The sequence below is a fragment of the Peromyscus californicus genome, unplaced genomic scaffold (assembly GCF_007827085.1).
Source record: "Peromyscus californicus insignis strain IS unplaced genomic scaffold, ASM782708v3 Scaffold_7__1_contigs__length_154581171, whole genome shotgun sequence".
Lineage (NCBI taxonomy): Eukaryota > Metazoa > Chordata > Mammalia > Rodentia > Cricetidae > Peromyscus > Peromyscus californicus.
Window position 1 is genome coordinate 121,839,675 of NW_026294595.1, and position 17,065 is coordinate 121,856,739.

The window sequence follows — 17,065 nt, forward strand, 5'->3', positions numbered from 1 at the left end:
ATAAAATGTGGGGATTCTTACTTAAAATTAAGAACTTCATGTGTAGGTCATACATGACTTTATTTTCCTAGTATCCTTTAATATTGGATCAGTGGGAAAAAATATCAGCTCAGTGAATAGCCATGAGATAAACATTTACTTAATCTAACTCTGGTCTCTGCCATCTCTGTCACTTTGGGTTTCCATCCTAGAAGTTTTCTTTTATATTTGATTTTTTAAAATGTGTTTTAGCCTGGATGTATGTCTGTGTACCATGTGTGTGCCTGGTACCTGGAAAGGCAAGAAGAGGATGTCAGATCACCTGAAATTGGAGTTACAGGTGGTGGTTGGGTACTGAGATTTGAACCAAGTCTTCTGGAAGAGCAGCCAGTGCTCTTAACCTCTGAGCTAGCTCTCCTCTGAGCTCTTTCCAAACACCCCCACCCCCCTTTTTTTTTAAACACAAGGCACCGAGTAACCTAGGTTTGTGTGGAACTTTTTTTGTAGACCAGGCTGGTCTTGAACTGACAGAAATGTGCTTGCTTCTGCCTTTCTAGGATTAAAGACATGTGCCATCTTACCCAGCTAGATCGTTTTTGTTTATTATGTAGCCATAATGATAAATACTGGTTTAATAGGTAACTTGATTTGTTCAGTCATTTATTGTTTCATGGATCCCAGGGATATTCAAGGCTTCTATCAAGAAATGGTTGAGGCTCTTAACGTTTGTTTCATTGGTACTTTTATGTAAACCAGTGGAGGCCATTTTTTTGTTTGTTTGTTTTTTGTTTTTCCGAGACAGGGTTTCTCTGTGTAGTTTTGCACCTTTCCTGGAACTCACTTTGTAGACCAGGCTGGCCTCGAACTCACAGAGATCCTCCTGCCTCTGCCTCCCGAGTGCTGGGATTAAAGGCGTGCACCACCACTGCCTGGCTGAGGCCATTTCTTCTAGTTCTATGAGTCTTCGTTTTTGATAGTTTGGGAGGATAGTGTATTCTCTGCAGTTATTAAAGTCTGAAACACAAAAAGGTCTTTAATGGAGAATGGCTTGATGTTCTTAGTCTAACTTGATTTTTTGAAAGTGTTAGTTTATTCTTTTTCCTTTAATAAATTCTTTAAATCTTTCAAAGAATAGAAAACAAAACACAACACTTTTGGGGGGCTAAAACTTTGATTGTGGGGCTGGAGAGATAGATCAGGGGTTAAGAGCGTGGCCTGCTCCTGCAGAGGAGTTGGGTTTCATTCCCAGTATTCATATGGCAGCTAACAACTGTCTGTAACTCCAATTCCAGGGGATCCAATGCCCATGGTCATGAGACATGCATGTGGTGCTCAGTCATTCATGTAAGAACACACACATGAGGTTTAAGATGTGATTGTGCATTTTCAATATTAGTGATAATTAGTGAATTAATTGACCTGCTTCTAGGTTATAACAGAACATAAGTGAGGAGAATAGGGATATGAGGGGAGGGGATGCAGAAATAAATCTCTGTCTCCTAGTAAGACATCAGAACTCTGTGTTGCAAGAAGGATGAGGCAAGCAAGGATAGAGAGAACAGGAATGCACACAATCTCTGCCCACATGCTTCCTAGATTATTTTATGCCTTTTTGTTTAACCTTTAAAATACCATTTTAAAAATGTCTTAACTTTCTTCATATGGTTTAACGCATTGTGATGAACTTTGAATATAAAATGTCTTCAATATTTTAATATTACAACATAGTTTTAGAATTACTACTCAATTAATGAAGATATGGGAAGCAGTATTAAGATTGGCACAAACAAGTATAATATATTTACTCAATAAATGGTTATCCTCTCTTTTTTTAAAAATGTAGTTCTATAATGGCCTTACCATAATCAATATTTGGGTTCCTGATGTTTAATTATCATGGATAAATGCTGAAAGTGGAGTTCATCATTTTAGAAAGTTAAATGAATCTCTGTTAACTTTTCTGTTCAGCTCTTTCAATTTCCCTTAGACATTAAATACAAATTGTTTTATGTTGGGAATCAGTAGACAATCTAGCCACAGATGTATTAATTCAGTATAAACTTACTTCATCTGGTTTTTAGGTTATGGGAAGCAGGTTGGAAGCAACGATACTACAAGAACAAATTTGATGTAGACGCAGCTGATGAGAAATTCCGACGTAAGGTTGTTCAGTCCTATGTTGAAGGACTGTGCTGGGTTCTTCGATATTATTACCAGGTACCAAAAGAATTTTTCCTCCTAAGTTTTTCGAAATCATTTTAGAAAACTGGTAATTTCTATAATTGTACATAATGTTGAATATCCTTAGATAAAACCCACACTTGTTATTTGAAACTTTCTATTAAAAATTACCATGAATAATATTTGTAAAGACTTGGAAGTTCCTTAGGAATTACTATATCAGTAAAATTTGGTTTTGTTATGTTAAAGGATTTTAGGATCAGAGTGTGAGTTGGTCTTTAAGATGATTAAAGTTTACTGGTATTTTGGTTGTTTGTTTGTTTAAATAGAGTTTAAAAATAACTGAGTATTTTATAGTCACTAAGTAAAAAAACAATGTTGTGAGATGTCTTTCTGTATGCTGTAAATAAATGTTATTCCCATTGGTTAATAAATAAGTTGCTTTGGCCTATGGCAAGACAGGCAGGAAATCCAAGGAGAGAGACGGGGAAGAGAAAGGCGGAGTCTTAAGAGACGCCAGCCACCGCTCAAGGGAAAGCAAGTTGCCAATAGACTGGTAACGCCATGGCCACGTGGTGACTTACAGATTAATAAAACTGGATTAAGTTATAATAGCTGGCCAACAAAAACCCTTCCATAGGTCGTACAATTGATAATTAATATAAGCCTCTGTATATTTACTTGGGTGCGAGCAGCTGTAGGACCGGGTGGGACACTGGAGAAACTTTACAACTACAAAAGGATACAGTATAAACCATACTATTAGAAATTTGAAAGGATTTGATTATAACACCTGTCATATAGTATTATGATGTTACATAAAATAAAATATTGAACCTTTTGTGAATTGGTTTTATTTGATGATAGAAGCTTGAGATTGGAAAGAAATGTCGTCAAATATATTTTAAGGATAAATATCTTAGCCTGTTGTCCTTTTGTTTAATTGTTGCTGCCTTTTAAGCCACATTTGTCTGAATCAGCAACTACAACTCCACTGTTGTAGCAGCAGTTAGGCCTCAAGGACTGTATCCAGGGAGAATTCTGTTGCCTCAGGCTCCGACTCTTGCAAAGCTACAAAGGAAATTTGACTAAATCCCTGTCCCTCTAAAGAATTCAAGATTCAAAGGTTAAGGTGGAATTCTGCTCTTCAGAGAGGCTGAATAGCAAGTAGCTCACGTCCTGTCCTTGCTCATGTCCTCCAAAAAACCCCTGTGCTTCTCCTTGCCCCCTACTTAAAAAACCTTCTCCACCTGGCTCCTCCCTACCACTTCCTGTCAGTTAGTTGCTGACTCAGCCTCCTGACCGCAAGTGAATTTTATTTAATTAAACACATCTTTGCATCATCAAACAAATGTTCCAGAGCATAAACAAAATTAACACACCTTAAAATAATATTCTGCAACATTCCTCCTTTTCATCTAAACAAAAAAATGAAAGCTTTTAACATAAGAAGAATGAACACAATAAGAACAATTATCGCCGGGCGATGGTGGTGCACGCCATTAATCTCAGCACTCGGGAGGCAGAGCCAGGCGGATCTCTGTGAATTTGAGGCCAGCCTGGTCTACACAGAGAAACCTTGTCTCAGAAAACGAAAAAAAACAAAAACAAAAACAAAAACAAAAACCACAGTTATCAAGTACAAATTACATTCACAATGTAATGATTTTGTGTCTGGCAAATTAAAAGAAAATACTCCATTATCTATCTTATCTTAATGAATCTAAAGTTTTATACCTAATTTTCTCTCTATCATAACTAAGGAAAACTGCAACTATAAATATCTAGTCTTCAACTCCATCAAAGACCCTCAGAAGGATATAATATTATTTGAGTAAACAAAAAGTACATTGCAAACAACTTCCAAAACTCTAGCAATGACGGAGACATCTGACTGCCTGAACAATCACCCAGAGTTCCTTCTGTAACATTGGGGCATCCATCTTCAGCCTACTGGCTCATAGTATCTGGCAGACTTCTCAGTGAAGCAGGAATTTTGAAGGACTGTCCTAACTTGTTTTGGCAAAGTTCACCAGTCACTTTACTCTGTGTCCTGCAGAATATCTGACAGACTCTTCTGTGAAGTAGGAATTTTGAAAGACTATCCTGCCTTGTTTTGGTAAAGTTCAGCAGTCTTTTTCCTGTGTGTCCTGCATGTCCAGTCCACACAGCTCATTGTCAGCAAGTGCAGCATTGTCAAAGGCAAGAGCAGTTTCTTTGCCCAGTGGCTAATCTTGCCACAGTGAAAGCAAACTCGATAAGGAGTTTCTTCAGTGCCCATCATCTTCTCTGAAGTACATTATGCTGCCAGGAGCAGATGTGTCTCGTTGTCATGAAAAATCTTAAGTTAACGAAACATTTTAAATGCCATATTCTGTAGGTCTTTGAAAGGCTTGAAAACTATCTATTTAAAATATATCTCTATATGATCTGGAAAGCATACCTAACATATCTACAAATTTGATTGTTATAAATGACTAACTGCTAACCTATATTCCTGATTATACTATATAGTTTATAATAGCTTTCAAAAGATAGAACTTTACCTTACACTTTTTTTTTTTTTTTTTTTTTTTTGGTTTTTCAAGACAGGGTTTCCCTGTGTAGCTTTGTGCCTTTCCTGGAACTTACTTGGTAGCCCAGGCTGGCCTCGAACTCACAGAGATCCTCCTGGCTCTGCCTACCTTACACTTTTAAATGAACTGCTAGGTACAATACCTTAAACAAGAATAGAAACATACATACAATATGTTGTAACAAAAATTACCTTAAAATTTTATCGATATACAAAAATTCTTTAAACAAGATTAGAAACATATACAGTGTAACAAAAATAACTTTAAATTTCTATCAATATTCTATATTCCCCCAAATGATAACAAACATCCATAACCCACCAAATAACCAAAAACCACCCACCCTATTTCTTGGGAATGTGGGCATAGTATTCTCTTTCTGTAGGTGAAGTATCTTTAGAGTCCCAGAGAAAATTGTAGATAATAACCTAAGTCCTGGGAAGACCTGCAGTAATCTTTGCTTATAGATATCATCTGTCAAGGTTTGGGAGGTCTCCCTTGATCACACCCGATCCATATTATCCCTGAAGGAATCCACAGCCTCACATCTCCTCTGGAAACAAAACTCCAAAGCATTTTTGATTTCCATTTGACAAATATATTTTTTGATTTTTTTTTTCAAAGTTAAGATAACCCTAAAGTATCTAGGTTGGTTCAGTTTTGCAGTCTTGTTCACAAGCCTATGTCTGCCACCAGCTGTCTTTGTTCAACAACATTCAAAATATTCAAAATCAACACAATAACATACAGGATCTAGACTCCCTATGTATTTCCCATCTCTACGTAGCTTTTTCTTTTTTATTATTTTACTTCTCTGTTTAAAGACTTTATTATTTTTAAACTATTTCTTTCTTTCTATGACTGTCCATACCCCTTTTCTTTCTTTCTTAAGCCTACACACATTTGGTCCGGTTGGAGGTTTGTGACCAAGAGCTGTATTAAACCCTCCTAGAGCTCTAGAATGCTGATGCTTGCACTGTAGCAGGCGTTTTTACTTAGTTTTTTGTTCCTGCTTAACTTACTGGCTACTCAAAGGCTTGCTAGCAGGTAGAAACTCTTAAAGGAGCTGTATCTTTTTTTTTTTTTTTAAGCTTTCTTAGGCACTGTGGAAATTCAAGCCCCACCCCCACGTTATTGGTTGTTTTGTACTCTTTTGGGGGGCCCTGCCGCCCAGCTCCCAAACAGATCACAGGGAGATATATTCTTACTCATAAATGCCTGGCCTTAGCTTGGCTTGTTTCTAGTCAGCTTTCCTTAACAAATTATCCCATTTACCTTTTACCTCTGGGCCTTTCCTGTTCTTTTACTTCTATAAATCTTACTATTTCTCCGTGGCTTGCTGTGTAGCTGGGTGGCTGGCCCCTGTGCGACTCCTCCTTCTCTGGATATTCTTCTTCTTCTCACAGATTTCTCTTTCTATATATTCTCTCTGCCTGCCAGCCCCACCTATCCTTTCTCCTGCCTTGCTATTGGCTGTTCTGTTCTTTATTAGACCATCAGGTGTTTTAGTCAAGCAAAGTATCACAGCTTCACAGAGTTAAACGAATGCAACATAAACAAAAATAGCACACCTTAAAATAATACTCTACAACATAGCCCATTTGTGTTTGTGAATATAAAGTTTGATGTTAACTATTGATTATTAAGAAGTTTCACCATATCTTTTAGGTAAAGGAACCACTGATATGAAGCAGACAATATTTTGAACTCAGAAAAATGAATGAGTGGAGTATATACCAGAAGTTTTATTTTACAAATAGGATATCATAGACTAATAGTCATAATCTAATTTTTTACCACATTCATCATTAAGAATATTTTACTTTTATTTGTCATTAATGATTTTAGGGCTGTGCTTCCTGGAAGTGGTATTATCCATTCCATTATGCACCATTTGCCTCAGACTTTGAAGGTATTGCAGACATGTCTTCTGAATTTGAAAAGGGCACAAAACCGGTAAGCTTCAAGTTGATGGAAAAAAAAAAATAGGAATTTGAATTGAATCAAAGTTTGGAGTCTTTAACCTTAACTTTTCCCTCTCTTGCAGTTTAAACCACTGGAACAACTCATGGGGGTCTTTCCAGCTGCAAGTGGTAACTTTCTACCGCCATCATGGCGGAAGCTCATGAGTGACCCTGTAAGTCTTAGTGTTTTCAAATGTGTTGAAACGTAACTTTTTGTGACAGGGAACTTACTTTGTAGCCCTGGAATTCCCTCTGTAGACCAGGCTAGCCTTGAACTCACAGAGATCCAACTCTGACTTCCCAGTACCAGAATTAAAGTTGTGAGTCACTGTGCCCTGCATAACTATTTCTGTTTGTTTCATCCCTATATAATGACCTCAGACTTTCTATCTGACTTACCAAAATTACCCCTAGGCTTGTTTTTTGGTGCTAGTTAAAAAGTGAGACCCAGCCACGAAGTAGGAAATGTTGAGTAACTAAACCCTTCACTGCATGCATGTAGCCCGTAATTATCAGTTCTAAAACTTTTTGTTTGTTTAAATAAAGTTGTTGATTTTGTTTCACTTTACCTGGTTCTAAAACTCTTTTTGTTTGTTTAAATAAAGTTGTTGATTTTGTTTCACTATACCTGGTATTAGTAACCTCATACCTTAGCATTTAGAGAAAATACACCTCATTTCTCATTAAAGATTGATGAATTGAACAAGAGTCCTATTATGTTTTTTTTGTGACAAGGCATGTGGCTTTTGTTTTTGAGTCTTTTACTTTCTCCCTGACAGGATTCTAGTATAATTGACTTCTATCCAGAAGATTTTGCTATTGATTTGAATGGGAAGAAATATGCATGGCAAGGTAAAAATCTAGATATTCATTCGTTTTTGTTTACTTTTGTTGTTATTGTTTTGTTTTGTTTTTTGAGACAGGATTTCTCCATGTAGCCCTGGCTGTCATGGAACTAGCTCTGTAGACTAGGCTGGCGTCAAAAGGCGTGTGCCATCACTGCCTGGCATGTTTACAGGTCTTAATAAAGAATTTTATTAATAAAGTTACTTATTTATTATTTTTTAATAAAGAATTTTAATGAAGAATTCTGGAAACCATACTTATTTTCATAACTACATGTTTAGTGGATGTATCTATTCAATCTATGATTGTCAATGGTTGATAGTAATTTTAATAATATTATGGTAAATAGTAACTTGTTGATATAGGTTAAAATTGCTGGTTTAATGTCCTTTGTGGCTTTTTTGTTTAGTTAGCAGTCCATTGTCACCTTGTGAAGCTGCTGAGAAAGAAATAGTCATGCCCATTTGGGGTTATACTGTGGTAACTTGTAAAAATTTCCTAGAAACTCAACACTTGACACTCATTTATTTTGTCTGTTTTTAAATTCCTTGTGTAAATATATTTTGTAGGAAAGGCAATTTTTAAGAGTCATACTAAATTTAAGATGTTATTCACTACTCAACACATGCTGATTATTGAATATAAAACACAATAAAAAACTCCTTCACCAAAGATTCCTTTCAGCAAATAGTGACATTTTCTTGTGCTGTACACTTTTTTAGGATCCTAAGCTCATAATTGTGAGACAGAGGGACATATGAAGCAATTACAGATCGAAGGGCTGGGACATAGCCCAGTGGTAGATCATTTGCTTGGCATGTACAAGTGGCTTTGATCCACATCAGCCTCCCAACACTCACTCCCCCCAGCCCAATGCTGTCCTTGGAAATTCTAAGAAATTGGTTGGTGGGGGGGAGGTGGAGGTGGTTGGTTTCAGTAGTAGTGATAATTTTATATTACTTTAAGGATAATGGAAAATCCATCCTACAAATTGGGACTATATAAAATGTCTTTGTCACATACAAATGGATTAGACTCTCAGGAGGTTTTTGAGGGAACTTTGTGGAGGATGTTTTAATTAAGGAGAAGAGGCATAAGAAAATAGAGGGGTAATAAAATTAGTAGGTAAATATATTTGTGTTTATTAAATACATAATTCAGTCCTTGCTTAGGTTTATTAAATAAAAACTTAAATATATAAACATATAGATTACTTGCCAACTTATGTTATTATAGTTACAGTATTTGTATCAATGACAAAGAATCTTCTCAACATAGTCTTCCAGGGTGAAGATAAAATAATGCTCAACAGTTTGGAATTTCCTCACATCCTTGCCAATATTTTTCCCTTGGATTTTTTTTTTTTTTTAAAGAGCTGCCCTTAATCACTATGAAGTGGTAACTCACAATACCTTTTATTTACATTTTCCTGATGATAGTAATAGTGAGCATGTTTTCATATGCCTCTTGAGCATTTATATCCTTAAAGAAATATCTTCAAATCCATTAAGTTGGATTGAGTTTTAGTTGTTGCATTAAAGTTTTTTTATAGCATGAAACATTAATACTATTTGATGTGATTTTTTTAAAATATATTTTCTCCAATTCTGTGGGTTATCTTTTCATTTTGTTATAATGTCCATTAATGTCAGAAACATTTAAATTTTGGTGGTCTACTTTATTTATTTTGCTTGTCTTTGATGTCATATTCAGGAAATCATTTGCCAAGTCCAGTATCATGAATCTGCCTGTTTTCTTTTAAAATTTTGTTTTGTTTTGTTTTAGTTTTTTGAGACAGGGTTTCTCTGTGTAGCTTTGCGCCTTTCTTGGAACTCACTCTGTAGACCAGGCTGGCCTCGTACTCACAAAGATCCACCTGCCTCTGCCTCCCGAGTGCTGGGATTAAAGGTGTGAGCCACCACCGCCCAGCTTTTCTTTTAAAATTTTTACAATTTTAGTTATTTTATTTCAATCTTCAGAGTCTTATTTTGACTTAATACTTTTATATAGTGTAAGATAAGGATCTAATCTCATTCATTCATATGTGGATATTGACTTTTTTAATGCTTCAGTTGTTACAAAGACTTTTTCCTGTTGGCTGGTCTTGGTATTCTTTGTTGCAAATCATTTGGCTAATTTTGAGGCTATTAATCTAGTCCATTGGTCTTTATATCTGTTTTTATGCTGGTACTGTACTGTTTTAATGACTTACATGTTTTATGAAGTCAGAAATTATATTTTCCCATTTTATTCTTGCTCAGGATTTTTCTAGAATATTTTGAGTCTATATTAATTATTATTACTGTGACAAAATACTTGACAAAAGCAACCCAAGAAAGGAAGGGTTTATTTTGGTTCATGACTTGAGGGACCTAGTCTAACACATAGGGAACGCATGGCAGTGGGAAACATGAAGTATCTAGTTACTGAACTCAAGTCAGAAAGCATAAAGAGTGCTCAGCTGGCTTCCTTTTTGTTATTGGGAACTCCAGCTATTAAGATTGAGCTGCCCACATTCAGAAAAGTTCTTCCATTCTCATTTAAACTTCTGTGTAAACACCTATACAAATATACTTAAAGTTGTGTCTCCTAGGTGGTTCCAAATCCAGTCAAATTGAAAGTGAAGATTAACCATCAGGAGGTCTCTTGGAAAGTTTTATGTTTTAGGATGGTTTAAATATCAGGGTTGTTTTTTTTTAATTATTTCTTTGTATTTTATATATCATTACTTACATTAATATTTTCACTTAGATGCCATCCATAGTAAAAAAAAAATTGATGTGAAATTTAGTACTATTAAGAAATATATTTTAAGCTGGGTGATGGTGGTGTATGCTCTTAATCCCAGCACTCAGGAGGCAGAGGCTGGCGGATCTCTAGAGCTGTTGCACACAGAAAACCTGTTTTGAAAAACCAAAAAAAGGAAAAAAAAGTCGTTTTAAACACACTTTTAAAACTTATTGGAGGCAATGTCAGTATATTACTTGGTAAAGTTCTTGCCCGGGTTGATTATACCTTAAAAGAGAAATGTAGTTGGATACTTTTTTAAAAAAACTTTTTTTTGAGTGTGTGTACTTTGAACACATCATATGTAATGTAACTATATTATGATTTTATAAAATTTGTTATATATGTAATAATTTTGATTGTTTTATATATGTGAACAGATAACTTAGGTAATTTGTTCAAAATTTTATGGTAGTGAAACCAAGATCTGGACACCTAGGGAGTCTGGCTCTAGAGGAGCTCTATTGAAGTGACTATCTGAACAGAACCCGAGACTGTATCAGGGTAGATGTGAGGATCAGAAGAGGCAGTGTGTGGACTAGAGCGTCCAGAGATGAGCTATCTGCTCTTCTCGCTTTTATCACCAGCACACTGCTGTTAGCCATTTCTTTCTGTTCTAGGCAACAAAGGTGATTTGTTTGTTCCTTGGTGATTTTATCACTGCCAGTGTCACTGCAAGTTGTTTGCTGATTGGATGCAGCTTCTGGAATTAATACTGTAGGAAAGTTTTATTATAGGAAAGAAAGTCTTATAGAGCTTTTCTTAAATCCTAAGTCAAATGGATAGAAAATAAAAGCTAAATAATGATTTGGGTATTTGTTGGTATATTTCTCCCAAGTGTATGACTGAACAGATTTTGGACAACTTCTTTATTTCCCTGTGTTTCCCAGTAATCAAATTGGGCTTTCCTAGATAATAGGTGCTGAAAATTTTGAGATCACTTCTTTTAGGCACTGCAAAATTTATACCAGAACTTAGTTTGTTTTTAACTTAGATTCTTACGTGGTAGTAAAATCAAATGCTTCCTTACTGAGAAAATAATAGTAACTAAGTTAGTAATGTCTACTTTGGAAGCCTTTTCCTTTCTTAAAATTTTCAAATACAGTGGTTTGGAGTGGTTGTTTTAGAATTGTTTAGTTCTATTTGTTGTTGCTATTTATCTTTAAGTTTTATTTGGCCAAAATACTATTTTTGCTGTATTCTAACAAAACATAGATATGCTTCAGTAACTTTTTTTAGTATTATAATAGGTCCTGTATTAAGGATAAGCTTCCCTAAAAATGATAACCGTAGGCTCAAATAAAACAATGCCTTTAATTCAGCACACTCTGAATTTTCAGCCCCCACATGCATAGTCTGTTCTATTTCCCACTAGAAAGTTAGTTAGGCAAGGCTCTAAAGAATGTTTGCATACAAATTAGTCAGATTAAAATATAAGCAGAGTGCTGTGGAAGCTTGGAAGTTGAAGAAACTTTTCATGTAGTCCAGAAATAGAACTTTGAGTATGATGGGTAAATGACTTCATTTTTATAAAGAATCGGGAAGGACAAAAGGACAAGCTCAAGCTCTAGCAAGATGAGTTGCTGTTGGCCTGAGGACTTTAGTAAGGTGACAACATTGGAAGTATGAAAAATACGGAGACATTCTTGGTCATTACTACCTCATATGAAAGTATTTGCATCTGAGTTTTGGCTACATGACAAAATAAAGTTCAGTTCCAAATGTCTTTGTGTCAACAGAGATATTTTACTAGAGTGTTCATTTGAACCAATGAAAATCTGAACTCAGGTGATTCTAACAGCAGGTGGTTGTTGGTTTCCACAGGTGTTGCTCTGTTGCCATTTGTGGATGAGCGAAGGCTGCGAGCCGCCCTGGAAGAGGTGTACCCAGACCTCACTCCAGAAGAGAGTAAGAGTCACACTGCCACTTGGTCAATGTTGAGTTTGTGCAACATAGACTTTACATTTCTGTATAAAATTACACTTTTTTTTCATTTGTCAAATTTCTCATATGGAAGGAATAAGTTATTGTTTTACTTCTTTCAACAGACATTAACTTTGCTTCTTAATCTATTATCTGTAAATTGAGTACTAAATTATTATAATTTTTTTAATTAAGAGATTTTCTATTCATTTTGCATATCAACCACCGATTCCCCTGTCCTCCTTCCTCCATCCCCTAGTCTTCCCCCCCAACCCCAACTCACCTCCCACTCCCACCTCCTCCAAGGCAAGGTCTCCCCTGGGGAGTCAGCAGAGCCTGGTACATTCAGTCAAGGCAGGTCCAAGCCCCTCCACCCTGCACCAAGGCTGTGCAAAGTATCTCAGCATAGGCACCAGGTTCCAAAAAGCTGGTTCATGCACTAAGGACAGGTCCTGGTCTTACTGCCTGGGGGCCCCTTAAACAGTTCAAGCTAAACAACTGTCTCACTTATCCAGAGGGCCTGCAGGAGCAAACTGGGGGTGAGGGGGGTTAATGGAGGGCAAGGGTCGGGGGAAAGAGAGCTTAGGGAAGCGGGAGGTCCTAGCTGGATCAGGAACAGAGTGGGAGAACAAGGAAAGAGATACCATGATAAATGAAGACATTATGGGAATAGGAAGAAGCAGAGTGCTAGAAAGGTCCCCAGGAATCCACAAAGATGACTCCACTATAGACTACTAGCAATGGTCAAGAGGGTATCTGAGCTGACCTACTCTGGTGATCGGATGGCCGATCTGTCATGATAGAACCCTCATCCAGTGACTGATGGAAGCAGATGCAGAGATCCACGGCCAAGTCCCAGGCGGAGCTCCAGGAGTCCAATCGATGAGAGAGAGGAGGGATTCTATGAGCAAGAGATATCGAGACCATGATTGGATAAAGTACAGAGACAACTAGCCAAACTAGTGGAAACACATGAACTGTGGACCAATAGCTGAGGAGCCCCCATGGTACTGGACTAGGCCCTCTGGATAATTATTGCAATTTTTAATTCAAAAGTATTTACTAAATTTATTAAAAAATGACTGCTCAACTGGGCTTGGTGGCACAATCCTATTATCCTAGTACTGAAGGAGGTAAGGCAGGAGGATTGCTGAAAGTTTATGTTCAGCTTGGGCTACATTATGAGACCCTCAAAAAAAAAGTACACTTCAAGAATATATATGTATGTCCCTTGAGTTATTTCAAGCAAGTGGACCTAGGAAACAAGGAGGTATTGTGTCTGACAGTATGTATTTCAAGCCCAAACTAGTGAAAACAGATGAAGATGGTCACTTCATACTGATTAAAGAACAATCATCAAGAGAATGTTAATATTCTAAACCCCGAATACAAGTGTATTCAGTTTGATAAAACAAGTACTGCTAGAGATAATGTCACGAATTAACCCCAGAAACTGACAGGTAATCCTGACAAAAATATCTGAAATTAAATGACATCCTAGGTCAAATGTACTGAGCAGACATTTATAGGACATTCATTTCATCCTAACTGCAGAATATACATATTTCTTAGCAGACGGTAGAACTACCTCTGAAACAGACCATGTATAGGACACAAACCAAGTCTTAACAAATACAAGGAAATGGAAATAACTGCTTGTATTCTGTCTGATCTTGCTTGAATAAGACTATAAATCAGCAGTAAGAAAAACCCTAGAACATTCACAAACCTGTGGAGATTAAACACCACACCATTGAACAATGACTGGGTCCTTGAAGACACTAAGAAGGAAATAAACATTCCTAGGTTAATTAAAAAAGAAAAAGAAAGAATACCCTTTGACTTTTTTGATTCTTAATGACATGCACACACAAAAATACTCTTGCCTCTTAGGAAGGCATTACTCATTTTCTCCATCTGCCTTCTTCCTATTATCATCAAAGGATTAACTTTTCTTGAAAGAGTTGGATAAAATAAGCATTTACTCCTAGAGGGCTAACTTGAAATGTTACTCTGCATAAAATGTAGCATTTTATAATTAATATAGAGTATTTAAATTGGGAAATGTAAAGATGAATTCAGTTTTGAAAATTTCAGTTAGTGTCAATGTAACAAGTCTAAGAAACTGACAAATCTTTGTCATGATGTGGTTGTTTGTATTTACAAGAAATCGGGTGCTTTATAACAGACAGTCTTGCCCTTTATCTTGCAATATATCCAAGTATGTCTCAGTAATAACCTCTTTCTTAGAGCTACTCATTTGAAAACTCATTTCAGATATTATAAGAGCCACACATCACACATTTAAGTTTATCACTTATAAATTATTTTTCATAAACATTGTGCCTGGATTATTTTTAGGATGTAGGTGCTTTCCTTTGTTGTAGCTTTATAAAAATAGGTCTTATGAGATGTAATTGCTTGACTGTGGTCTTACTCTTTTATTTAGACAGGAGAAATAGTCTTGGAGGTGATGTTTTGTTTGTGGGGAAACTTCACCCATTACGTGACTTCATTTTAGAGCTGTATCAGACAGGTTCCACAGAGGTACAGTATACAGTTTGTTTAATAATTAGGAACGTGTGTGTGTGTGTGTGTGTGTGTGTGTGTGTGTGTGTGTGTGTGTGTGTGTGTAGCATTTAATTTACCCTTAACTTTTTGAAGTATAAAATTTTGTGACACTGAATGTATTTATGGTATGTACAACTAGCATCACTGTCCATCTGTAGAACTTTACTGTTTACCGATTCAGAAATTCTGTGCCCCTTAGACAGTATTAAACAACACCTCCCCATTCTGTGATCCCCCAGAGTCTTGTATTTACCTATCTCTATGAGTCTGTTTATTCTTGGTACCTCATATAACTGGAATCCTCATTTTCTGCCTCATTTCACTTGGCATATTGAAAGTTCATCCTTGTCATGGGCATTACCAAATGTCCTTTCCTTGTATGACTAAATGATGTTCAGCATGAAGCAAATGCGTAATCTGTTTATCAGCTCACCTGGTGATAGATAGATCCTTGATTTGTTTGCACCTTCACCTTTGGCCCTGAGTATCAGTCCTCTGAACTTATATCCTCTTAAGAGAAGGTACACAAGTCTCGGATGCATCCTCGTGTACCATTCATTCATTAAATATAGGAATGCATTTTTTCACAGCCAATAGATGTGCCACCTGAATTGTGTCATGGGATTCAAGGCAAGTTTTCTTTGGATGAAGAAGCCATTCTTCCAGATCAGTAAGTACCCGCTATGTATCATTGAGACAACTAGAAGGAAGCTTACTTAGGTTTTCCTTTTTGTCCAATGTGAAAATTATACTTAAAACAAAATTCTGCTGGACTAAAATAAAGACATGGATTCCAAGCCCATCTGCAGCATTTAGTAACTTTGCTGCCTTCTGTGGGGGTTTCTTAGAACCCAGAAGGAACTAAGGCGCCTGCACAGTCACAACTTTTGCCATATGCTACTACTATTCCAATGTCACTTGCTTTTTCCATTCTGTCTCTTGAACACACATTGGAGTTTTCAGAGGCAAGATGTGGGATAAGAAGCAGAAAAGACAACTGAAATAAATAAGCCAGTTTTTTTTTTTTTTTTTTTTTTTTTTTTTGAGCTGAGGACCAAACCCAGGACCTTGCGCTTGCTAGGCAAGTGCTCTACCACTGAGCTAAATCCCCAACCCAATAAGCCAGATTTTTAAATTAAAAAAAATAACAGTAATATTCTTATTTCTTCTTGTTGGGCTTTGTAAAATACAGTTGTTTTATATTGAAATGTTATTTATGCTAATTTAGTATTTTAAATTTTTTAATAGACAAATAGTTATAGACAACATAAAAGTTCTTTGCGATCCCCCTCTCCATCTGTGTGTGTGTGTGTGTGTGTGTGTGTGTGTGTGTACACAAGTGTGTGCATATATTCACTTGTATAGAAACTAGACAGCTATATTGGATACCTTCCTCATTTATTTACTCTCTACCTTTTTATTTTTCTTTTCTTTTTTGAGACATGGTCTCTCTCTGATCCTGGAGCTGGCATATTGACTACATTGGCTGTCTAGCAAGTACTTGGGATCCTTCTGTCTCTACTTTCTCAGCCCTGGTATTACAAGGACAGGTTGCCATGCTCTGCTTTTTACATGGTGCTGGGGTAGAGCTCTGGTCTTCATGCTTGTATAGTACTTTATTGACTGAATCATTTCCCTAGCCCAACTTTGTAATTTTAAAGAATATACAACAGTTCTGAGACCAGAGTGTTTGGACAGCTACTTGGGGCACATATTCCGGAGGGGACTTACTAATCACTAGAGTGTGTTGGATATTTCAAAGTGGCTACAGTATAGTATCATCCCAGTGAGTGGTAGTTTGTGAGAGAGATTGATGCAGACCCTTGAGACATTGTTACCACTTTTTTGTTAATCTGTTTAATGATCTCTTGTGGTTTCGAGTTGTGTTTCTCTGGTTACTAGTGAGATTAAATATCTTATGGTTAATGACTATTTGGCCTTTCCTAAATTACTTATTTTCTTTTTAATCATGTGAGTTCTTGTCTGTGTGGGTATGCGCATGTGAGTGCACATATTTGTGGAAGCCAGAAAAGGGTGTCAGAGCCCCCTAGAGCTGGAACTATAGGAGGTTGTGAGCCTTCTAACATGGGTGCTGGCAACTGAACTTAGGTCCTTTAGAAGAGCGGTGTTCACTCTTAACCAGCTCCCATTAAACTTTTTTTTTTTTTTTTTGGTTAATCTCTTCCTGCACCTTTAGGATTAATTGGGGAAGGGGGAGTATCTCTTGTTCTGTTTTAA

At 36.5% G+C, this 17,065-nt stretch overlaps 1 protein-coding gene across 2 annotated transcripts in view; it reads left to right on the forward strand.

Moving 5' to 3' along the window:
* The window catches only part of Xrn2 (5'-3' exoribonuclease 2), an 85,385-nt gene that overhangs the window by 36,657 nt on the left and 31,663 nt on the right, over positions 1-17,065 (forward strand). For both annotated transcript variants that reach the window (XM_052722859.1, XM_052722861.1), the window contains 7 exons: positions 2,061-2,196; positions 6,585-6,692; positions 6,784-6,873; positions 7,480-7,552; positions 12,158-12,241; positions 14,706-14,803; positions 15,418-15,497. In XM_052722859.1, coding sequence (XP_052578819.1) covers positions 2,061-2,196; positions 6,585-6,692; positions 6,784-6,873; positions 7,480-7,552; positions 12,158-12,241; positions 14,706-14,803; positions 15,418-15,497 — 669 coding nt within the window. The remainder of the gene's footprint in view (positions 1-2,060; positions 2,197-6,584; positions 6,693-6,783; positions 6,874-7,479; positions 7,553-12,157; positions 12,242-14,705; positions 14,804-15,417; positions 15,498-17,065) is intronic.